Genomic DNA, 26,058 nt, shown 5'->3' with positions numbered 1-26,058 from the left:
ATTCGGGCAACACCAAATAGGCTTTGTGCCCTCAGGTTTCGATATACCGGAATGGTTGTAGCCTTGTAATTCGGGCAACTCCAAATAGGCTTTGTGCCCCCTGGCTTCTATAATCCGAGCCGTCCGAGTTTGTTTTCAGACGGCAGCCTCTGATTGGGAGTGTGATCGTTTGAAGCCGAATAAAGGTGGCCCTTAGGCTTGATACCTTTAGGCGATCGAATGTAAGAAATTCCTTAAGAGAAAAAAGAGAAATTCTTAAAGGACAAGATATTTATCTGCAAGGTAGAAACTTTTATTCTTGTGCGTGATAGTTATACATGCGTACAAGTTTTGTGCCAGGACTCGAGTAGTCTATGCAAGCACGGTTCATGTGACTGTTTTATCCCTTACACTAAATCCTATCAATCGAGCCGTGACCGTTCAATCATAAAGTTTCCTTCCTTGCTAAACTCATTAACCGAGGGTGATCCCTTCAGTGTTTGGGGCCTATCAAAGAGAGGCCTATAATACTGTTGTGTTCTTCGATACCGGTTTGTAACCGGCCTTCGATTCTAAGTTAGCACGATTTACTTATTGCCTCGTTAAAAACCTTGTCGAAAAACCCATTTGGGACAAAATAGGTTCAAGGGAAAAAGAGTGCAACGCGTGCTTTGAGGCTGAAAGATTATATCGTTCTTTGATGGTTCCCTGCAAGTGTTAGTTCGGAATGTAAATAAATAAAAGGAAATGAATGGGGTCATACCTTAGCAGTAGTATCGCTTCAAGTGAGCTATGTTCTAGTTGTTCGGTAATTGCTCACCATTCATCGTTCCGAGTTTGTTTGATCCTTTACCGGTGATCTCAATAATTTGACAAGGGCCTTCCTAGTTCGGACCCAACTTCCCTTCGTTCGGGTTTCGGGTGTTTAGTTTAACATTCCTTAGTACCAAGTCCCCAACATTGAAGTTTCAAAGGTTGGCCCGTCGATTGTAATACTTTTTGATTCGCTGCTTTTGGGTGGCCAACCGGACAAGGGCTACTTCGCGCCTTTTATCCAGTAGATTTAGGCTCGCGTTCATAGCCTCGTCGTTTGATTCCTTGGTTGCATATCGGAGCCTGGGACTTGGTTCTCTGACTTCGACCGGTATTAGAGCTTCGGCGCCATAGACTAGTGAGAACGGAGTAGCCTGGGTACTGGACTTCGAGGTCATTCGGTTTGCCCATTAGACTCCAGGCAGGATTTCCTTCCATCTTCCTTTGGCGTCGGTTAACCTCTTTATGAGGTTTTGGAGTATAGTTTTGTTGGTCGATTCTGCTTGCCCGTTCCCACCAAGGTGGTAGGGTGTTGATAGGATCCTTTTGATCTTATGATCCTCGAGAAATTTGCTTACCTTGCTGCCGATGAACTGTTTCCCGTTGTCGCATACGATCTCGGTCGGCATTCCGAATCGGCATATGATATAATCCCAAATGAAGTCGGTGACTTCTTTCTCTTTGACCTTTTCGTATGCTTGGGCTTCCACCCACTTTGAAAAATAGTTAGTCATAAATAATAAAAATTGAGCCTTACCGGGAGACCATGGAAGGGGGCCAACAATATTCATTCCCCATTTCATGAATGACCATGGTGACAAAAACGAATGCAGCAGCTCCCCGGGTTGATGAATCATCAGAGCGTGTCTTTGAAATTCATTACATTTTCGTACGAACTCCTTCGCGTCTTTTTTCATATCGATCTAGTAATAACCGACTTTGATTATTTTTTGAACCAACGATTCGGCGCCCGAATAATTTCCACAAGTACCTTCATGGATTTCCCTCAAGATGTACCCGGTATCTCTTGGCCCTAAACATATTGCAAATGGGACATCGAATGCTCTTCTGAACAGGGTTTCGTCTTTGGACATGCTAAACCGAGCTTTCTTTGTACGCAGGGCCCTCGATTCTTTTGGATCCGAGGGAAGTTTCCCGGTCCTAAGATATTCTACATATTTATTTCTCCAGTCCCAAGTTAGGCTCGTCGAGTTGATCTCGGCATGGCCTTCTTCCACCACCGATCTCATAAGCTGTGTGACTGCCCCCAAATTAAACTCGTCATCTTCGACCAATGACCCTAAGTTAGCGAGGGCATCAGCTTCACTGTTTTGATCTCGAGGTACGTGTTGCAAAGTCCATTCTTTGAACCGATGTAATGTTACCTGCAACTTGTCCAAGTATCTTTGCATTCGTTTTTTTTCTGACCTCGAATATTCCATTAACTTGGTTTACGGTCGATGTCTCTCTTGGCTCTATCAATGGTTCTGACAGGATAAAAGGACCCCAAAGGGGCCCCAAGTTGATCAAATTCTACTCTGATTTTTGATTGATACCGGTTATGCACATCGGCCCAAGTAACGACCAGATATTCTATCAGGTTCTGCTTTAACTGCTGTAAAGCCACCGTGCATCGAATATTGAATCCCTGAGTGAAAGCTTGAATAACCCAATCATCAGCAACTGGCGGTAGGTGATAAATAGGGATTTTAACCTATTATTTGCTCTCTTTTACTTGTGTTTAGGGCCAAAGAATGTGTGAAGGTATTCCTGGAAACTAATGTAATATGCTTGCTTGCAGGGATTGTTCAAAATGAGCCAAAGGAGTCATAATCAACTCATAAAGGAGTCAAAACTTGAACAAAAACCAGGACTGGGCCAAAAGATGTGAAACGCGGACCGCACAAATATTGTGCGGCCGTGAAAGCTACAACACGGTCGCGAGCACTATTTCGAGGTCAGCGTAAGGAAGATTCAGAGAGATGGATTTTTGGGCCAAAACATGAACGCAGACAGCGTCAGAAAGGTGCGGCTGCGAAAGTACCTGCGCGGCCGCGATTGGAATTATGCGGACCGCAGTTGCTGAGGTTCAGAGAGCATACATTTTAAGCAAAAATAAGAAATGCGGTCCGCGTCAAGATTATGCCGCCACAAAAGTCTCATACGCTACCGCGATGGAAATTATGCGGTCCGCAAAACCATGCTCAACCCAGATCCAAAAGTGAAGAACGCGGACTGCGATCAGAATTACGCGCCCGCTAAAGCAAGAGTGCGCCCGCGGTCAGAATTACGCGACCGCATAACCTCCGCAGGGGTATTTTTGTTCGGAAATTTCAGCTTAGTATAAATAGAACATTTGTCATTTTTAGGGTATAGTGTTTTTTGCTGAGCACGTGAGATGACTGGAACTTCCCTTTTTGGGCAATTTTATATTAGACTCACCTTATAACATTAGATTTTCATCTTTTAATCTAGTATTATGAATTTTATCTTCTTTTCATCTTTGATTTCTACTATTTCTATGAGTAGCTAGACCCATAGCTAGGGTTGTGACCCAACCCTAGTGTGGGTATTTAATGGGTACTGAATTTTAGGGCTTGAATGTTTATGGGTTGGTGATATTTAGCCCAGTTCTTGCTAGAATTATAGAATTAGTGGTTACAAATACTGATTCATGCCTTTATGACTTAGTCTCTTTTTGATAAAAAGGGATTAAGTCTAGGAAAACTAGGCTAACAAGGAATTGGGGTGAACTCAAGATATTGATAGCCCCAATTAAAGGGTTAAACCTTGAGATAGTAATATCCGACTTGAGCTAATATCACGTGACTTGCATGGATACCTATTTGGACTTGAAAAAGCCAAATTGGGCAAAATCACTCAAACTATCGAGAGGTATAAAGTGAGTACTTGGGTGTGATAGCTATGTTACGATCCCAAATTAATCAAGCTTGCCCTAGATTCTTGCTACCCGTTAGATATCCACCTAGGCGGAAGTCACTACCCTAGTCCTTTTAAACACTTGAATACCAAAATCAAAAAAATATTGTACTTAGCTTTAATCATCGTATACAATAGAATAGAATTAGAAGTAGAATCAAAACCAAAATGTGTGGAATCATAATTAGGAACAAAACACGCATCTAAACTTTGACATAAACCTAATTCCAAATCAATTAACTCCTTGTGGATTCGATCCCGACCTTGTTGGGTAAAACTGCATCGACCATCCTTGCTACTCAATAGTAGTGCACGCTTGGACCCGATCAGTAAGTCTATCTGTTCCATCTAAAATCGGAATACGAACTCTCTGAGCATCTCGTTATTTTCTGTTTTACTTTAAAAAGGTCCAACTTCCTGGTCTCGACCTTGATGGCAACAACGTGTGCTTTCACGAATGAATCTGCAAGCATAACAAATAAGTCAATAGAATTAGGAGGTAAGTTGTGATACCATATCATAGCTCTCTATTACAAGGTCTCTCCAAATTGTTTTAGCAGAACAGACTCGATCTCATCATCCTCCAAGTCGTTCCCTTTGATGGTACATGTATAAGAGGTTACATGCTCATTTGGGTCGGTTGTTCCATTCTACTTTGGTATCTCGGGCATACAAAATTTCTTAGGGATCGGCTTCAGAGCCTCGCTCGAAGGAAAAAGTTTTTACATGAACTTCTTGGAATCCAGGCCTTTCAATATCGCTGGTATTCCTGGGATCTGGTCTACCCTGGAATTGTAGGTTTTCATCTTTTTCTTATTAGCTTCGATTTTCTTCTTCCATGATTCTATCCGTTTTGTCACCTCTTCGAGCATCTTTATGATCTCGGGGTTAGACCCCGATTCATGTTCATTGGCCTTTCTACGACCGGTCCATCCCTGCGGGTGACTTCCCGGGGTGGATCGGGTTCAACTCTGCTCAGTGCACGACTTTGGTTCTGTAACTGAGCTATCGCCGCCTGTTAAGCCTGCAACATTTCGAAGATCACCCATAAACTGATCTCATCTCCTCCAATGTTTTGTGTATTTTGAGTTGCCGATCGGTCTCCACGACGAATGCTATTCTCGGGGTCAGTTGGCAAGTTTGCGTCGATGGTCACATGTGAATTAACATCAATTGGGTCTGCGACCGAAATTTCGATGAGATCAGCGGGCGGTACCTTGTTATCGGGTGCTACGTTATTATTTTCACCGTGGTAACCAGACTTGTTGTCAACATGTAGTGGTGCTGATTGAGAGTTCGACATTTAATATTTTAACCTGAAATCAGAGATACTTCAAAGAGCAAGCGTAAAGTAGTGTGTGTTATGGAGATTTGTATCAAATAACCACTATTATCCTTAGCCCCACGGTGGGCGCCAAACTGTTTACCCTCAAAATCGGATAACAATTAAATTTGTATGTGGTTTTAAGGATACATGATCTAGCTTGATACAAAATGATAAATCAGATTGAAATTGAAATAAATAATGGGAAAGTAAATGCAAACTGCACAAGTTGAATAGTCTTAGTCTTAGAAGGTTAGCCGCCCTCGAGCCAAAAGTGCTTTTATCGATATCAGAACATAATGACAAGAGAATAATAAGAACTAAAAATAACAATATATTGCTTTGGAATATGAGTTACAATGTGTTCAATGAATTATAAAACCCCCTTTATATAGTAGAGGAGTCCTACTTTAGGTACAATTCTATAAAAGGTAAAAAAATCTCTTAATTTGCTGATTGCCAGTTCCTTATTGATACGTGCCGAGATTTCCGCCGTAATATTCGACCGGTCATAGATATTTTGGTCTTCTGTTAGTTATCACAATAATGTCTCTCCAAGCTCGTTCGAGGCTCAGGTCGACATCGGACTCACCGCTAGTCAAAGGCAGGCGTTCCGACCTCGGGTCCTAGCTCGGTGGGATTCGAGGTCGATCTTCATTCCTTGGTTGTCACGTTCCAAACCTAATCTAACAAGTTGTAGGCGAGCTCGATTTCGACCATATACAATGTAATTATGTAAATATTTTTTAAACCATTAGTGTATATAACTAAAATTCTTATATCAAAACTCATGTTACGCGACAAACGAAAAAGGGGAATCTTTATGTCAAGTGCTTCAATTTATTTCCACTTTTTCATTTTATGAAAATGAAGCAATTTTATATAAATACTTTTTCGATCTTAATATATACCAAAAAAAGAAATTGACATCATCTCATTTTTATAGAAATTTCAAATTATTTGTTTTATCAAATTAACTTTTCGGACAATGATATATTTTTGCACTGTCAATATTCTAATATATAAATCAATTATTACTGTATACTTCGTATTCAGATGTAAAAATTCCAATGATGCGGGAATGTGCAATGTATAATGCTCAAGACTCGTTCTTTTTTGAATTAATTAAAAAGAATTTTGATGAAGAAATAATGTGTGGGGTGGTTGCCTGTTGGAAGAGACGCAGATAGAAAAAGCGAGCGATTTATAAATTTACGAGCGCTTGTTTTCGCATGCGGCTTTCTTCCCCACATGGGAAGATACCTATGCATTATCGAATCACCGAATTTTCTAAAACATAAGATTAAATTATGTAAGGCATTCTATTTGTTAGAGCCACCCAACACCCTTTCCTTCCGGGTATTATCACTTTTAGTCCGCGCTAGAAACTATTTATATCTTATAACAGAAAAAATATATAAAATTTATATAATTTTTGTATATAACATACATAATGTATATATATACAAAAAATATACAAATTTTATACATTTATTCAGCTATTATTTTTACAGCGGCTATACAATATTATTTTTAGTTTCTTTTTTCAGCTTGAGAACCAAATGATATCACAAGGTAAACAAGTAACGACAAAAGATTGTGCCTATTTTTACGTAAAACATTCGTATTTAAATTATATACACGGGTAACGTGCGAAAAAGATTATATTATTAGTGTAATTTAATTTGTTATAACATATAAGTTATTATTTTTATTATGTTTTTAATTATAATATTTATTATAGAGATCTAATTGTTATTATTTTATAAATAATTTGTATGTAAATATTTTTTAAACTATAGAAGTGGAACTATAGAAGTGCGGGGAACTACAAATGCACACAGTAGTAGGCTGTAGCCAACTATAAGCAGATTGACATTATATATTTATATTCCTTCAGAATTCAAGGAATCGAAACATAAAAAGGATAAGAAAACATATAATAAAAGAAAGAGAAAAATTAAGGGCTGGTATATAAACATGAAGTATGTATTTTATAAAAGAGAAAGAAATAACCTAAGGAAACATATATGTTGTGTTCTTTTAATGTCCAAAACACGCAGGCCACCAAAGCACTTTAATTTCTTTGGTTTTTTCTTATTTAAAAAATATATTTTCCTTTTAGCAAAGCTGGAAAATTGTAGCGTTGAAAATAGCAGCCTTAAAAAATGCCAACATTCCTCTTGTTGCTTGATCATGAAAAGTCTCACTTTAATCAGTTGTAGTAGCTGGTTAAAAATGACCAAAAACGATCAACTGTATTTAGATTATAGTAATTAAAATTGGCCCGCTAATCAAGCATTATAAGTTGCCACCCACCCAAGTGATTTAGTACCCCATAACATCAGCGTACCGCATACGAGAACTTCCCTCCATACTGCCTCCACGTGTCTCTTTCTTGCCTTCACCTTCATTTCTAATGTTAATTAAACTATGGTTCTAACTTGTAAACATAATTAGTAATATTAGTTCATTTTAATCATGTAATTCTTGGCGTATTCTACATTTTTCTCAGTTTTCTATTTTCTCCTCGTACAGCCCCAGGCAGGGGCAGATGTAGAGTAGCAACAAGCTGTTCATCAACTTATAGCTTTTTACATGAAACATAAATTTATTTGTAAAAAATTATTAAAATTATAACAAATAATAGGTCTAAACTCACAAAATTAAAAATATAATGAATTTAATATTAAAAAGTTTAAATATTAAAACTATAAAATTTAAATCCTGCATACCTATGAGCCCCAAGTTGCTATATAAGAAGCCAAAGTCACCCACTTTCTTTCTCCCAATCTCTTCAGTTTTATGTGATAAAAAGTGAGAGCCTCTAAAAAGTGAAAGAAAAAATGATCAAGCTAAAATCAAAGAGGTTCTTCAAAAGTAATTCGAAAGTTGGAAGTGGGGCTGCGGCAGCAGAGAAAAGTATTGTGGGAAGCAACAACATTAATTCTGGTGAAATCAAGTGGGAATTACGTCCAGGAGATATGCTAGTTCAAAAAAGAGAATGTGACAACATTAATGGTAGAGAAGCAATCATCACACTTCGAGTCTCAACTGTTTCTAATTGGCATGACATTTCTATCCAACCCACTTCAACTTTTGGTAAGCCTCTGGTCACTTCACTTGGCCTTAATTAGGAAGGAACAAAATAAGCAATTTAAATTTTTCACGACAAATGGTCATAAAGTTCATATGATATTAGTAATTAGTGATGTACTTAAAACTTTGATGAGTCTGTTTGCACAATAATTTTTTTTTGTCCGTTTCAAAAAGAATGATCAATTTCTAAATTTGTTAATATTTAGCTTAAACATACAGTTATAACCTGACTCCTTTATGCCTTGTTTAGGACCACAAATTTTAAAAGTTTTTATTTTTTTTTAAAACTCCGTGCCCAGTCAAACATGTTTACATAAATTTGGAACAGAGTGATTAGCATATTGAGTCTAATATGTCTCTGTCAGCTCCAGGCTCACCCTATTGAGCCTCCAACTCTCTCTCCATTTCAAACAAGAAAAGACCAAAACAATCAAATATACATATAAACCTTAACTAAAACCGAGTTATCAGGTGTTAGAGAATGTTACATTCATCCAAATACTACATTTGTTCTACCTAAAATATAAGATTTTGGGTTAGATATTCAATTGTTTTCACACACTAGCAATGCAGTATTATAAATACTAGTAATACACCTAAAAAGTAACTACCTAGCTACATGTAATAAATCGAAATAGCCTACAGCTATACCAATCTTATTGAAACTAAATGCATTTTTGTTGGTTTTTCAGGTGAATTGAAGATGATAATGTCAATGGTAACTGGTTTGGAACCAAAGGAGTAGAGGTTACTGTACAGAGGGAAGGAAAGGGAAGATTATGAACACTTGCACATGGTTGGAGTGAGAGACAAGGACAAAGTGCTGCTCTTCCAATTTCCAGCTATCAAAGAGAGGAAGCTTCTTGCTGGAACTCTGCAAGTCATAGGTGGCTCTGCGTATCGCACTATTAGTGTCTAAAACTCCTGCTAATTAATTCACTTCTATAACTATTAGCGTTTGCGGTGTCTTGCTCTCTTGCTTAATTACTTTCCCCGGGACTAATCCGTTCGAAGGGAGCCTTGGAGCAACAGTAAAATTGTCTCTGTGTGACCTATAGATTACGAGTTCGAATCGTGAAAACAGTCACTTGTGTTTGCATTAAGGTAGATTATCTGCAACTCTTCCCAAAACCATTTGTGGCCTTTTGTTTTTGGAAGACTAACCCCTGGATAAGAAAATCTTCATGAATGGAATATAATATGACGATAATTTAATCTTGTCTCCAACTTGGCCAATTCAGAGTAGATAATTTGTTTCTTTGTTGTAGCAGCAAAATTTATAGTTATTGTCTAACCATTTTTATTGTATGATGGACATTCACAATGATGCCTCTCTACATTTATTATCACGACCCAAACCGTAGGGCCGCGACGGACACCCAGTGGCTTATACAACCGAGTACCAACGTAACGTATCTTTCTTATCATACTGTCATGGGTAAGTGGCACAGAAGGTTCCCATCATGAGATAACGGGAATAAAACATAAGGGAATACTAGACATAAAACGACCCAATATGATATAGAAACTTATACATGTGACATACGGGCCTATAAGGCCAACATGATCATTTGTATACTCAAGACATAGGCCGATAAGGCCATACAAGTATCCATATACATGTCATATGTCTACAAGCCTCTAAGAGTACATAAATATCATAAAGGTCGGGACAGGGCCCCGCCATACCAATCAATACATATTCAAATCATACTGACCAAATAGGTAACTCTAGAGCAAGTGGAGTGCACAAACACCTTCTGCTGAGCTGATAGGCTACTAGGAGAACTCTCAACCTGTCTATCGGGACCTGCGGGCATGAAATGTAGTGTCCCCAAGCAAAGGGACGTCAGTACAAATAAAGTACCGAGTATGTAAGGCATGAAAGAAACATGGAGTAAGGAACTCAACCTGTAAGTCTGAATAGCTCTGTGAATCATGAAAATATTTATAATGTCATGCATGTGCGTATAAATGCCATACCATGCATAAGTATATGCGTACATAACATCATCAAGCCTATGGAGGCATCCCATCATATCATCTCAGCCACTGTGGGCGAAATCATCAACGTATACCAGCTGATCAGGTGGTGATGCATATATAACGCCATAACTTTTTTCCATACCCCATATACATATACTATACGCGTATATAACGCCATCTGGTCATGTGTCAGTATACATGTATAAATGGATGCAATGCATAATGAAATAAGTCAATAAGATCTCTCGAAACGTCATGAGACCCATGAATAAGCGATATGATAGTAGGACATATGGGGAATCAAGAACATAGGCAACCCTAGTACTTCTAGGAATAGAATTATTTGTAAAAGTTACGTATTTGCTCATTTCTTGCATCATATGGATCACGCCAAAAAGGAAAGAAGGGATAACCTTAATATACCTTATCACAATATTTCCAATCACCAAGTTGAACTCGCCTCTTCGTACCTTAATCTACAATAACAATAATAATACTATCATTAAGTTACGAAAGGTACAACTATCGCACAACGAACGACAAACTTATTTTGTATTAAAACGGAAAATATCTCCCCTATAATCCTTACTTCTTTCAAATTTAAGATAACACCAAACACAACAATATCAACATGTATACATTATTTTACAACCTTATATACACCACAAAATACTATAAAACAACCCAACACACCCCAATCTCTTCATACACAAAATCACCACCATAGTAGTATCAAACGACCCGAAAATATTACGACGAACAACCAGTCCACCACCCTGCATTTATGTGGTACTTCTCCACAACCTTACTCCTCCAAAACTCCACAAAACAGTAGTAAAACACGCAACCCAACAGCAACACAAAACAATCCACAAAACAGTCCGTTATAAGTGAATAACTCAAACTCACGGCTTGCGATCACCGTCCCGTGAGTTCTAACTATTAGGAAACAAATTTATCAACCTTCTTTGATATTTAAACACTTAAATACAGAAAGTACATATTTTCTTAACTATGAATTACCTTCCAAAACTCAAACTACAAAGAAAAAGAGAGGCGATATAGCGATACTTACGTCGTAGGGATCGTTTTAATGTTATCATTTCTTGATTCCGTGCCCGGGATGATAATCTTGTTTGAAACTCTTGCAGAGAGCTTAAGAGTAAAGTTAGGGGCCTTATTTGGTTGTGTGTTCTGGAAAATTGAAAAAAGAAATGAGATAAGGATATAAATATCCATTTTGTTTGAAAAGTCAAAAGGTGCTACTTGTCACCCTAACATTCGTCCTTCTTCCAACACTTATAACTTTTTATTCGGGTGTCGTATGAACGAACGTTTAAGAGCGTTGGAAACTAAATTCCAAGACCTTCAATTTGGTATATAATATGTCCCAAAAAGACCTCATATAGTACACGAAATTTATTTCTCAAAAAACTCTGTTACAAGGCAAATCCTTAGTCGATTTTTCCGCAACTTTAATCTGATTTTTCCCAAATTTCATATTTTCTATCCAAACATCATATATAGCCATATTATGACTTTAAAATCTTTTAAATAATGATTAACAAGTCTCATATTCATTACGTCACCTTGGGACGCACATGGTGTAATATTTATAAGATAGAGGTAATGTGTGCGTACATATTATTCTTCCCAATCACTTATGAGATTATAGTGAGTTTGTTGTTTTCGTTGATGGGCATTCACAATGAGTGGTAAACAAACATTCTTTAACTGGGGACAAGAAGACTAAAGCGTTATCTTGTGTTCTAAATATTCATAGAACTACTTAGCCCGATAACTTAAGTGTTTCGGATGGATGAGTCGAAAAATGACTTAGGTTAATTTTGTCTTTACTCTACCTCAATGAATTACCCTTTCCGTCCCAATTTGTACGACGTTATTTGAATAAGCACTGAATTTATGAAAGAAAGACGTGTGAAACTTGCAAATGGGGTTCCTAACAAGTCATACATATTTTAATGGAATCTTCTCATTAAGGTAAACTGATAAACTTAAGGTCGTTAAATTATTTTTAATTATAGAAAGATATTATTTTTTCGACCGACTAAAAAAGAAAGAATATCACATATATTGGGATGAGAAAGTAATAATTATATATTGATTCATTACTAGTTCTAATAATTATATATTGATTCATTACTAGTTCAGGTCCATATTATTTGTTGTTTTGGAATATTAAATTTGTTCCAAAATATTTGACATTATAGATCAACAAGAAGCATCTATTACTTTTTTTCTATAATTCACCCTTACTGCTCCAATTAATTGAATACTATTAATTAAGAGAGATATTTAAAAGAGAGTAATAATAGTTTAAACAACTACGTTTATCATTAATGTTTACTAATTATGTTGCTTAAGATCCCCGCAAATACTCCTAACATGGTTAAATAAAATTCCATGACAAAGAAAGAATGATTATGCATATCCCGAAACTATTCAAAAACATCCATCTATATGGCTTTTTATTATAACTAAACTCGGGAAATCTTACAATCGGAAAAAAAGAATCACTCTAATCCCAAACACCATTCAGCTAATCATTCAAACATGTCGTTCAATACATCTTAGAACAGAAATCCAAATCGTTAGCCTTAATTAGGTGGTTCAGTAGTAGTCATCACTGGCAGCAGTTGAAACCCCAGGACCAGCAGCAGCAACCGGGGAAGCAGCATTTGGTGTACCAGCCTCAGGTGCTGCAGAAATTGTTGACTCGGGTGCAGCGGCATTTGGTGCACTAGCCTCACTGGCTGGTGCGGGGGGAGATGAAGTTTCCACATCAGAAGATGAAACTGGGCTCGAGGCTTCTGGAGCTTGAGAGGAAGAAGGGGTAATGGAAATTGAATCTGCTGATGGAATGCTAGCTGCTTCTGGGGATGAAGCAGGGGAAATGGCTTGTGCCAATCCTGCAACAAGGGCAACGAAGACGAGAGCCAATGCAATTACTGGCCGTGCCATTTTTTCTTTTGTTTCTTGATTTGTTTTTTGAGTTTTGGGTTTTATTGATAGGGAGTTATTTGATTCTTTATTATAAGTACTTCTCTTTATGATCAGAGAAATACTTCGGCGGCTAAAGAATGAATTAAACTGAGTGGTAAGGATGGTTTTTATAGGATGTAATAGGTGTCTAAGAGCGGACATAGCGGGGATGAATGGACAAAAAAACATTTGACAGGTAAAACAGAAAACAAGGAATGGCAAATGATGATCGTGTTTGTTCGAGAATGAAGGAGAAGGTAGACCGAGTACCATGCTATTTTGTTTGATTTGTACCACAAGATCTTAGGTGGTCTTCTTTAACCATTACCTTTACATATGACTTATTAATACCATTGAGAAAAATGTCCCATCTTTTAATTGGCGTTTTTCATCAATGGGAAGCTAAATTTCAAGCATAACTACTCCAATTATTTTATTTTATTATTTTATATGATGGTATTTGATTGAACAAAGAATTTAGAAGGTATCTTGTAATGAAAATTGAATTAAACGAAAGTGAAAATTTAACTTAATTTGATTTGATTTGAGTTCGTGTTAAAGAATGACATTTGGTTTAAACAGTTATTAAAAGAAAAAAATAAACAAATCAATAAATTTTTTGTTCTTCCTTTTTCGGTAATGATGTCTAAAAATATTAATGATACTCGCATGGAATATAATGGTTATGTCATTAGTCTAGAGAAGTCATGTGTTGCATATATTTTTGTGCTTAATCATAATAGCATTTGCACCAATCTCCTAATACATATCGCGTTGATTCTAAGGTTTGCCGTGCTATAAGAAATATGAATAAATGTGTGGAATTTCTTCCGAGTGGGAATGAATAAAGCTATCTATGATTAAGAAATTAAAAGCAACGAGCTGAGCTAATAATTTTCCTTTATCGTATTACTTTACTATTATTTATATTATTTAGAAGCCGGACTTATGGTGTTCGAACATTGGGATTTCAAAGAATTTAAGGGTAATAGGTAATTCTCCATGTCTTCTCAAAGGGACACGTGTGCTACTATTATTTGCCACGTGTACTGCACTTACATTCAACTAAAGTCTTTTGTACTACTTCACAGCTCACTATTTCTCTCATTTAGAAGACCATCTCTGTTTGTATCTAAACTTTCTTCTACTCTTTTTATGTTCTTCAATCTTTTAAATTGTGAAATTGTTTGATTGATTGGTTTGTGGTTGCTTATGACATTAATTCTATTGTACTTGTGATTTCTGGTAGATTCTACTTCATTCTCCTTCTTTCTTTGTTGCACCCATTTCTTGATGATGTGATTTTGATAGATCCGATTTGGTTTTCTTCATATTTTAGATTATTCTGTTGAATTTCTTACATGCAAGTTAGTAATTTGCATCTCTTTTGGTCACGATTTTTCGAAATAGATACTTGGTGCATATGTCAGAATACATATTTGTTTCTGATTTATAGCTAAGAAATTAGCAAATTTTGAGTGAGATGGCTTTTAAGGGGAGTAGTCCTTGTCAATGACTACTATTTTTAGGTGCAACATTATTAGGATACCATAGGTATCCTTCAATTTTAACTTTATTCTGGGAAAATTTAAGTCCTGCTGTCAGTTCCTATAAAACTGACCCAGAAGTCTGTTAGATTATTTTTGATCTTTAAGGTTGTTTGAAACAACGGACATAGTTTAGTCACTGTTGACGCTATGTGATTGAGAGTTTCTTGGTGAAGTTCATGAGATATTTGTACTTCGACTAACTCCAGTTTGAGGAAGAATACAGTGTAGTTTGCAATGACAATAAACTTAAGACTTCATATTTATGGTAGGTTTTTTATGACTTAAATATGTATGTCAGTTTTTTCTAACTCTAAATTATTCTACGTAAAAATATAATTTCACCGTTAACTAAAGAAATTATTTATTGGAGTATTTTCTATTGTCATTTGTTTTTATTTATATGTGCAACATGTAGACTGATTTTGCCTGAAAAAATTGTTACACTGAATGTCATTTGGCATCTCAATATGCTTAATTTGTTACTTTAAGCTTTTATTTTCCTACCAATTACTTATTGATCTAAAAACATGTCAAGCGTGTCTTATCAAGTATTCTTTCTACGTTTTTTCATCTATCTACACTAAGATCTTCAACTATATTCACCCAAATTCATCAAATAAAAGCATTTCGATGTACAATTTAGTAGAGATATCAACTATTTTGTAGTACTTTTGGTGTTACTGCACTTTAGATGCATCATGAGCTAAAAGCCTAATTTTACAGTTAGTGTCTGCTTCGTGAAACCTTTTAATTCGCAAAGATAATGGGAGCTAAAAGCTATCGACTTCATTTTGCTATCTACTGTGTAACATGATAGCAAATGTGTTTTCTGCAATTTCGTCGTGTATATGATTAGATTACTATGTACCCAGAGGCGGATCCAGGATTTGATGGTTACGGGTGCCACTTTGATGTAAACTTACCTCTAGTTAAGGAGGTCGAATTAGGGTGTACATTTGACTAGAGGTGTCAATGGTTCGGTTCGGCCGGTTATTTTATAAAATTTGTGCCATAGCAATTTTTCAGTTATTCTATTATATATAACCAAAATTAGACTTTTCGAAACCGTTCCAATCATGTCGGTATCGGTACGGTTCTGTTAATTTTTGTATTTTTATAAATGTCATTTAAATTCACCAGTAGATAACATACATTCTTTTATAAGACTTTGCCAAAACTTTTTAGATATTTTTACTGTTTAAATGGTGATGAATTTAAAAATTATGAAAGATGGCTAGAGTATATATAGATCCATCAACTATTCGACAGCAACGTAAAAGAAACCAAGTAAAAGCAAAGAAAATAAAAGATATTAATCAAGTTGAGACTCAAGAATAAAGTCTATATTAAATATTCAAAAAGATAAATCTAAATTATATGAAGGAAACATATTCAATACATTGTAGTTTGCTACTCATAATCGCTAGAATACTTTGTGTCTTGCTAATAAAGATACTTGAAATAACTTAGTTTAAGTATAAGTAGCATAATAGGTTTTAGGAATTAGTATTTTGAGTTTAATTACTTGTTGGTTTGTAACAATTTTCATAATTCGAATTCTCAATAAAAAATTTAATGCTTTACGTATTAGTTTTAAACTTACTATATAAGTATTCCACATGTAAAATTTATTCGGTACGGTTCGGTATTTTTTAGTTTATTTTTATGAAATAAAAAACCGACCCTAATTATCGGTACAATTATAAATTTATATAAAAACGTACAGTTTCTTTAAAAGAAACCTAAAAATCGGTTCGGTGCATTACGGTTCAGTCGGTTTTCAAATATCCATTGACACCCCTACATTTGGCTAGTTCGCTCAGTTTTGAATTAATTTGGTTCGGTTTGGTTCGTTCCATTTTTTAATTAATTCGATTCACTTCATAAAATTTTTGGTACATAAATACACACGTGATAAGCAAACTTAAAATGTTTGGTCATTGAAGGAAAAAATAACATTAACCAGATCAAAAGAAAAATGATTAAAACATATTGAAATATCAAAGTCCAAGATTCAGAAAAGGAAAATAGAAATAAACATATTTTTATAATTTAAATAACTAATAAAAATGGAAATGTATAAAGAGAGAATACAAAGATGAAAATAAGAGGAAAGAGAAGAAAAGAAAAATAGGGAACAAGGAAAAGTAAAATAGGCTTTGTTAAAAAATGAGGGTAAGAGGATCGACCTTGGGTCTCGGACGTGACAAGAAGCATTTAGACCATGGCACCTACCATAACTCTGTTTGTCAGGGTGCCAAAAAATTAATTTATACCTTTTTAACATGAAATATCAGTGAAATACCAATACTAATATGAAATTCTACCGAAACGACCGGGTGGCGTACAACCCCTTCCATCTACATAGATCCGCCCCTGTTAATGTACCTGATTAAATGTTTTAGAATGATAAGATATTTAATCTTTCATCAAAAAGGAATTTTTAAAGTCTTTTAATTCTTTAGATGCTTTCTATCAATAATGCATGCGTAAAAATATTAAAAAATAATCTTTTTGTTTTTGTATATTAATGGATCAGGGATTGCATTAAGGGTGCAACATGAATCACTATGTTGATTGAGAGTACTACATTTAATACAGGTTAGTCCACGTCTTTATGCAGATGAAGTTGCACACGCTCTTGAATGCATCGAGATATTAAAAAGCAAAAAGCATATAGGATATCTTTTTTGCTCTTTTTCCTCCTCTTGGATACCCTAATATGATATTTTAGCTTAAAATATGCCCCAGTATATGATCAAGCAGTTGATCGAGGAGGAGGAAATAGTGCAATGAAAACTAAGAAAAAAATATTTTTCAATCACTTTTAAGATCGAACAGTGATTACGAAAGTTAATTAATTTCTCATCATATTAGGTTACTTTCACTTTTAATCTTGCAAAGGATGTTATAGATTTTTTGCTACTAGGATTCTGATTAATTAAGCTGCTTAATACCATTTCATATGTTTGATAATACATTATCTTCTAGAGAGATGGAGCTGTAGTTGGCTGAATATTTGGACAGAAAGGATGCCATACATATGAAATTGGATGTCAATATGCCATGATTGCACAAGTCAAAAGTTTTGGGAAAAAGTATTTCAGTTCAAAGATAACTTGGGTCAAGAAAGTGAATAAGATCAATGCACTGTATACAATGTTGGATGTCGTATACCATAATCTATATTGTTATATTGATAAATTAAGAATAAAGGCCTACAGGTTGCTTTGGATTAAAGGAACACATACGAATTAACATGACTACCAGAAGTGATTTTACCTACATTTTACCAAAACCTGAGTTCTTCAATCTCGTTGAAGTTCACAAAGCATTATTTGTCATTTAAGTAAGGCAAAATGATACACTGGAAATGAAAAACCAAAGGAAGAGAACAAACATAATTCATAAACAGAATACAAAGAAAAAGACGACAAATAGACCTGACGCATATAGCACACACTCCAAATTGCTTAAAACAGAATAAAATATCATTTTAAAAAATAAATTAATGCAGCGAACAACTTGATGATACCAGTAATAATATTCTTCACCGTGTTTTCGTGGTGCACGACCCTTTGCCAAAGATTTAGTGCCTGGAAAATAAGTTTAACATGGTAAAGAAGTTAAAAGTAAATTACAAATAACAACAACAACATACCCAGTATAATCTCATGTAGTAGAGTTTGGGAAGGGTAGTGTGTACGCAAACCTTACCCTTACCTTTGTGGAGGTAGAGGGGTTGTTTTCAATAGACTCTCGGCTCAATCAAGCATAGGTACCACAATAATAACAAGAAACAACACGGGACAACACCGAAAAACCATGTAAAAGCAGCATACACAACAAGATAGTAAAAAAAAAAAAGGTATTCAAATAAGCCTATTACCAATCAAATGCGCGAGTACGTACTAATACTACCGGTGTGAATAATCTAGACTACCTAACCTAGTAGCCTAATCTTCGACCCCCACACCTTCCTATCATGGGTCATGTCCACGGTCAACTGTAGTTGCGCCATGTCATGCCTAATCACCTAACCCCAACTCTTTTTCGGCCTACCTCTACCTCTCCTAAGGCCCTCCAATGTCAACCTCTCACACCTCCTTATTGGAGCGCCTGTGCTATCCTTCTCACATGTTCAAACCATCTAAGTCGTGCTTCTCACATCTTGTACCTTGTCCCGAATAACTTCATTCCGAACCCTATCTAATCTGGTGTGTCCGCACCAAATAGAGGATATGAAGCTTCTTTATAGAGACGGAAAATATCAGAATGAACTGAAGAGTTAATCGTCCAGTTTCACCGGCATTTAAGGATAATTGGACATTAATTGACTTAAATTCTCAAAGAAACAGTTCGTTTAATCATCCGTTGCAACTCTTGATTGCCCTCACAACTGTTTATTGTCTTTATTTATTTAAATTATTAAAAAATAATAAAAAGCAAAAAAAGGACACAAAAGATAAATATCATTCCTTGTTAAAGAGATGTCACTGCAATATATATATATATATATATATTCGCTGCGACGTGCAACCCGATCCATACTCTAAAACTCCAATAATTAAAAACTCCATCATTGATTAGAAAATCTTATATACTCCATTGCGCACTTCAATTGCAACTTAAGGATGCACAAATGTCAAAACTGAAGACAACAGTTAAATAACAGCGCAAAATATCACTTTTATGCAAATCACCCGACCTAAAACTATTTAAGGCCATGTCAAGGAGCACACGACAGAGTGTAAAACTATAATGGATATTTATGGCTCTGCTATCAAGTGTTGTAGTATTAACAATAGTCAATACTACATCGACGACGCTTCAAAATGTAATCCCATTATAAAAGCAAGTGAAGCAGACCTTATCGGAATAAAAACCAAGTATATTAGCAATCCTAAATTACTAAGGATTTGTATTTGTTCATCTCTTTAATTCGTGTCAAACATACTTGTTGGAATTAAACCATTATAATTAGTAATCCTAAATTACTTAGGATTTGGCATTTTCTACTCTCTTTTAACTCATATCTAAATAGGTTTTGTAGTAATTAAACATAATATGGGATTAGGTTTCCTAGTTTGTAATCAAAACTAGTTTTTCTCTATTATAAATACTGTAGGGGTAACACTAGCTACCTGATTTTCATATTGAGAGGTAAGTGAGATAAGTTATTTTCTCGCCGGAAAACTAAGATGGCCTCCGCCTGCATATCAACTAATTGTGTTAACGAAATTGCCAGAGCACCAATAAGACCAACATACTTGAACCTGTATAAATGGCCAGAATCTGACGCTGAGTTCATAAAATCAGTCGTCAGTTCAAGGATAAACAACCAATACAATGGCAATATCAAGTGCAGTCATCCCAGTAATCCGACGGTGTTGGATAGCATTTCATACAGACAATTATACTTAAGAAGCTATCCGTTTTCAAAAGAAGAGAGCGTTTGTGAAAAAATAGTACTGAAATACTATGGAATAAAACGAAAAGCTCGTAATACTGGTGATAATTCAAGTGGTGCCCAGAGTCGAAGTACTAGGGAAAATATAAATGGAATTAGAAAGGCTAAGGAGATATCATGCGCTGCTTTGTATTCCATTTTTCGAAGGCTATTATCTTGCACAGTCAAGGTTGATGTGGTTGATTAAGACACTAAATTAGTAATTTAAAGAGTTTTCCTTCAGTTTCTTATTTCATTTCGCCGATCTTCTCTTTTTCTTCTTTGGTTTTTGAGTTCTTTTCTTAAACCACTAGCTTGTTGTTTGCATTTATGGAACCTATTATAGTAATGTATGTATTGATCTAGTTAATACAAGAATATTATCATGTTTGTGGTAGGAATATTTTAAGTTGATAAAGAAAATTTAAACTTTTCTTGCGTAAGTAGTTTGATCTTAAGACTTTGGTGATTTTAAAGCCTTTTTTGTCCCAAATTAATATTTATTTTCTATTATTTTTAAGAAGTGTCGTCATATATAGTGTATGTACGCAAATTTTGCATAAAAATATATAAAATACTAGAACTTTTTGCGAAGCATTGTCGGATATCTGCCATATGCTGGTCGCTTGCTCTTGTAGTTATATTTTTCCTAATTGCTTGTAAGTTTGAATTTACAAATAATGATAATGGTTTGACGATTGTTGAATCATAAAAGTTTCCTAACAATTGTGATTTAGGTTAGTAATTGGGTAAATCATAAAGTTTATTGAATCGATTTAGTCAAACACAGTGTCAGTTTATTCAAGCTATTACTTAGCGAAAATAAGCATTATTATTTCTCAGAGATCAAAACAGAAGTTTTCCTACAACTTGTTATCAACCAGTGTTCGAAAATAATTTCTACAAAAATAAAACAAAACAGAAGCAGAAACAGAATAAAACAAGAATAAATAAAAGTTCTGAGCCCAACAGAAAACTGTATTTTCTTAAGTAATTTAATCCCCTTAGTGTTGCCCAAGGTTATTGGATTAATCCCTCTCAGGATAGAACGGAACAACTATTCTGTAATACCGGCAATAGAAATTACAGAATTTCGTCGAACTCAACAAACGGCAGTAAATCACATTTATGCTTACGTTTTGCTTTGAAAAACAGTGCAGAAATGCAGCAGAGGGGAGAGTATACAGATTTTCGGTGGTAAAAACTGAGGAAAAACCTCTGAATTTATAGCCAAACAGTCTTGGTTGAATATGTGCGAAAGTACATGTTCACATGGGGTACCATTTTGGCAGAAGTCTGGTCACGAATTTTAAACTCAAAACAACCGTTAGGAAAATAACTGCGAAATAAAATTCGCACGAAAAAATATCAGGAAAAAGAAAATGAATAACGGAAAACGGAAAATAAATTTGGTCCAAAAAATTATCAATCAATCATATCAATTGACCGAATCCGAAGCTGAAACAACCATTAGGAAATTAACCGCGAAATAAAATCCGTGCGAAAAAATATCAGGAAAAAGAAAATGAATAACGAAAAATAAATTTGGTCCAAAAAATTATCAATCAATTGACCGAAACCGAGTGAGCAACAACAACGGCGCATGCACTACTGTTTCTCAACTCTTTAAGAGCTAGAAGATGTGCTTCTTAATATAAGCACAAAGATTTTCTTGCCATTTTCCGACGAGGGACAAAGTACATTAGTAAAGGAAAACACTTCAAACTTTTTGTTTCCCTCCAAATCTTTTCCCTCCATTTCACATTCACACCTCTTATCTAATTAGATTAAAAAAATAACACAACTAAAGGAGAAAATGTCGTACATTTGACTTTCTGAGATAGGTTTATTTCCTTAGTTAACCCCTTTGAAATTGGAAGAAGTATAATTCAAGTATGAAGATGTTTGAATTGGTTTTTAAAAAAGTAGCTTATAAGCTAAAAGCCAAAAATCATAAGTTGGTAATATCCAACTTCTCGTTTTTGGCTTATTTTTGTATTTTGCATGTCTAAAGTAAGTGCTTTTAAGTATTTTTTTTTATCATTGTCAAACACCACAAAAACTAAAAAAGTATTTAAAAGACAATAATCACTTAAAATAAGCCAATCTAAACACCCTCTATAACTTTTTTTTTAAGCAATGCTAACATAACTTCAATGTTTAATCCTCCTTGGTTACCAAACAGATGTTTTAGTGCAAATCTTCACTGCCACTAATATCTTGTTAATTCCAATTAACCATCATGGACAAATGCATCCAATGTTGATTCTGGTCCTAAGATTGGTTATTGGGTTCGTTGGTAGACTTAACTTTGTTGCGTGAAGTATACAAATAGTTTTTATAGTGGATGGTCTTGAATTTCTATTTTCGCTTGATCCATGAGTAAAATTTCAAGTTTAAAAAGTATTGTCGCTCGATTATTTCATAAACAACACTTTTAACTTTTATCCTTGAAGTTATGCCCACGGAGAAGTGGGGTCAAAAGTTAAGTATCACCCCAAACAATGCATACTTCTAATTTTTTAAACTTTGTTACAAAAAAGACCACCCATACATAGGGGTTTCAACTATCAAATGGCTCTTTCAAACTCGATCAATGTGGTGATCATCAAGGACAATTCGCAAGATCCTGAAGACAACGAGATATTTTTATTGATTCTAAAGATATATGTGGTGAAATCATTCTTTCTGTAACAACTAAATTTCGTTCCTGAAAAATAATAATCAAGACAAAAAATATAGCGACAAATATTATATTCAATTTCAAGTGATGGGGTTACAATCTCTAGAATATCTCAAATCTAAAAAAGATGTGGTCATCTGATTCTTATCCTCACGAATGATGGTTCAAGAGCTTGATCTTGAACTTGACGGATTTCAAATTTGCGGTGCGTCACGAACAACTTGAAGCTCGTCACGAACCAGGATTTGTTGTTGGGTTATCATGAACGGAAGATTTGAAGCCACCCGCTTATGATTTGAGTTCGCCTTTGGAATTTGACCACAGAGGACAATTGCAGATATGGATGGAGACCTTGATGCTATTCTTTAGAGCTTTTTTAGCCTTTTTTTCTGCTTACTTACTTGTGTCTTAACTTTCTCCTTTGACCCCTTTATATAGGTGTGGGGTGGAGTAGTCTCCAAGAAAATCCTAGTGGATCATTGGGCATGAAGCTTATGGGCCGATCTATTTGATAGAAGACCAATTGACGGGCTAGCCCAATAATACATTGGACTTCTATTTAAATCAATTCATTTTAGATTTAAATAATCGACCTGATTATACTAGCCCATAGTATCATTTGGACTAATATGTATTTAATACATGATGAAATCCAAATTACTTGTGAATTTAAATTTAATAAAATTTTGTTTGTCTAAAAATGCCCCATGCTTCAAGGCTTGTCGGGATGTAGGCTTGCCGAAATGAATGGTGAGACTTGAAGTACCGGTGATGACGACAATATTTCCCCCATCATTTTGTAAGATACCGCACTGACAATTGTTTACATATTCTATATCCGAAGAGTGACTTGACATCATCAATGATTGGAATTGACAACTCTTTTACTTCATTCAAAGTGAGCCAAAATGACCCCTAATAGCAAGCTTGGCTCTTGTAGCTTAATTCCCCTTCTTTAGTGAGAAAACGAATTTGGTGGCCTTTCTTATGTAGTATCAACTTAATTAAAGAATAATTAAGTTCATATTGAACTAAGTCAAACACATCCACCCAGGACAAATTAAAATTTAAATCACTGGATTTACAAGAAATATTTGGTTTATTCACTTGAATTCTGGTTCAAAAGATATGCTTTCCTTTGATGCGCTTAAAACATTTACTCAAAGAAAACTCTCACAACATAGTGCTCTTCCAATTTGGCTGCTACAATAATATATATTCCTTACTCGTTATTTCCTCCCATGAATTGGAGAGATTCCACATTGGCCAGCATTAGTAACTTGACTATATCAAACATAGAAAATTTTAAAGCATTCCCCACTTTCCCGTAAAAACACTTATGCTAACAATAATTTTCCTTTTCTGCTTTGATTTCCTAGTTTCAAACCTATTCATGTACAAATCAGACATGATATTTCCTTATTTGCACATGTCAGTAGTTTGAACACCAAGAATTTACTTAATTTCTTCCTTGTTGGTTCCTATAAATTGGCCACTTTCTCCTTGTATCGTTGCCATAGCAGCAGTCTTCCACTCTTGATGAAAGCAACAATACCACTTTTTGGTTGGTTTTAGTAGGTACTCTTCAATAGTTGGCATTACGTAATCCCGTCGCTTGATTCTCCAATTATCAGCTTTGTCTGTCTATCGAAAATAAAATTATATCTCATCGTAGGAGCTTCCAAAACTCAATCTGTTTGATTCTCCAAAAAGTAGACACTTAGAGGCAAGACACGTTCAAAGACTGAGGTTAAATTTGCTTGTACTGTCCCATGTGAAATTCTTAAACTTGGTTCCAAGTTCTGTCGCATTCGATATTTCGGCTTTGCGCGTCTTAACCAAAAAAATTATATCTTGGTGTAGGAACACTAAAATCACGAGCGGTTTGCGGCTACAAAAGCTAGACTCGAAGTACTACAACATATTAAAAATTTGGGTGATCCTAGGAGAGCTTCCTAAACTTGGTTCAAGTCCTGTCACGCTCAACATTTCAGTTTTGCGCATCTTAACCAAATAAATCATATCTTGGTGTAGGAGCATCGAAATCACGAGCGGTTCATAGCTACGGAAACTACACTTCTGGAGCTACGACATAGATAAAAATCATAATCAAAATGTGCTGATATCTTCCCAGATATTTTCTCGAATTTAGGTAATATATTGTGATATGCTGTCCCTTTCAGTCTTGCTGGTTTTCATAGATTCTTCCTTTTTCTTTTCGCAGACTCTCGGAGCAGCACATTTGACTGTGAATTCCATCAGCAAGGATGCATTTTATCGACCACGATACAACATATCCACACCTTGAGATTATTAGTGACAAGCAGAATCCGCGCGCCCAAGTTCTCGCTTTAAAAATTCATCCTCCGGTGATAGGTGCTTTCGCGCTCGCTAGGAAGCCACTTGACGCCTCCCTTGATCTTGCATAATGGTCGACTAGAGAGATGAAAGATGCATTGGATAGATTTTCGGGCAAAGCAACCAACATGAAGGTCCTACTTTTGAAGTCCTACACCCATCAGAAGGTCGCGTCTGCTAGTCCTCTTCATCGTGATCACGATGGATGTCTCGCCACTTGGAGTGTTCCTCCTTCCGGCTTTGGTGAAGTTCGCTATACGTCCAAATATTAGGAGTGGGTAGAAGATGTTCTTGCCCGCAACAAGTTGACTCTAGATGGCATCAAGGTCTATGATGCCATCTTTGCTTCGTTGTTCACATATGACTACAATAAGAATGTCCTCCGTGCCTTTTGTGAGCTTTGGCATCCATCTACCGACATAATTTCTACCTCTATTGGTGAACTCTCCATCTCTTTGTGGGACTTGCGAGCAATCAGAGGCCTTCCGGTGCATGGGTCCTTCTACGAAGAAGTTATCCCCTCGGCTAAGGAGTTGACACAAGCGGACGATCAAGGAAAACCTTTCCTCCCAAGAAGTTGTCTGCACCTGTTCTCGGCGTTCTACAAACTCATGAAGGATGATGTCCACGAGGTCTCCATTCGTGATTGGGTGAAGTTTTGGTTTCGAGGTCCGAGTAGGTATGCCAAGCCTCCGCAAAAGTCATCAAGGAATCAGACTACAAGGCCGAAGTTGAATCATAATCCTTCTGGAAATATTGACGCGAGCTTCCTACCACGAACCGATGAGGAGAATGCCCCATTTATTGAGCTTGGCGTGGAGGAGTCACTTAGAGCTGAGACTTATTTGGCGGCTTTCCTTGCATGTTGGCTTTG

The 26,058-nt window shown here is 35.8% G+C and overlaps 1 protein-coding gene, 1 long non-coding RNA gene and 1 pseudogene across 2 annotated transcripts; 2 read left to right on the top strand and 1 right to left on the bottom strand.

The window, feature by feature from the left end:
* The first annotated feature begins 7,872 nt into the window (after positions 1–7,872).
* Positions 7,873–9,179, top strand: LOC107785751 (BAG family molecular chaperone regulator 2-like; annotated as a pseudogene).
* Positions 9,180–9,698: 519 nt separating this feature from the next.
* Positions 9,699–11,327, bottom strand: LOC142171411 (uncharacterized). Its single transcript, XR_012700975.1, has 3 exons — positions 11,217–11,327; positions 10,565–10,617; positions 9,699–9,965 (listed from the first exon to the last, which is right to left on the bottom strand). It is a non-coding gene; the product is annotated as an uncharacterized LOC142171411 (long non-coding RNA).
* Positions 11,328–19,895: 8,568 nt separating this feature from the next.
* On the top strand, positions 19,896–20,351 carry LOC107785749 (uncharacterized). Its single transcript, XM_016607123.1, has one exon. The coding sequence runs from the start codon at positions 19,896–19,898 to the stop codon at positions 20,349–20,351; it is 456 nt and encodes a 151-aa protein (XP_016462609.1).
* Positions 20,352–26,058: the final 5,707 nt, after the last annotated feature.

Source organism: Nicotiana tabacum, chromosome 17 (assembly GCF_000715075.1).
Source record: "Nicotiana tabacum cultivar K326 chromosome 17, ASM71507v2, whole genome shotgun sequence".
In the NCBI taxonomy this organism is placed as follows: domain Eukaryota; kingdom Viridiplantae; phylum Streptophyta; class Magnoliopsida; order Solanales; family Solanaceae; genus Nicotiana; species Nicotiana tabacum.
The sequence above is the reverse complement of the archived record's forward strand: the minus strand, read 5'-3'. Positions and strand labels throughout refer to the sequence as shown.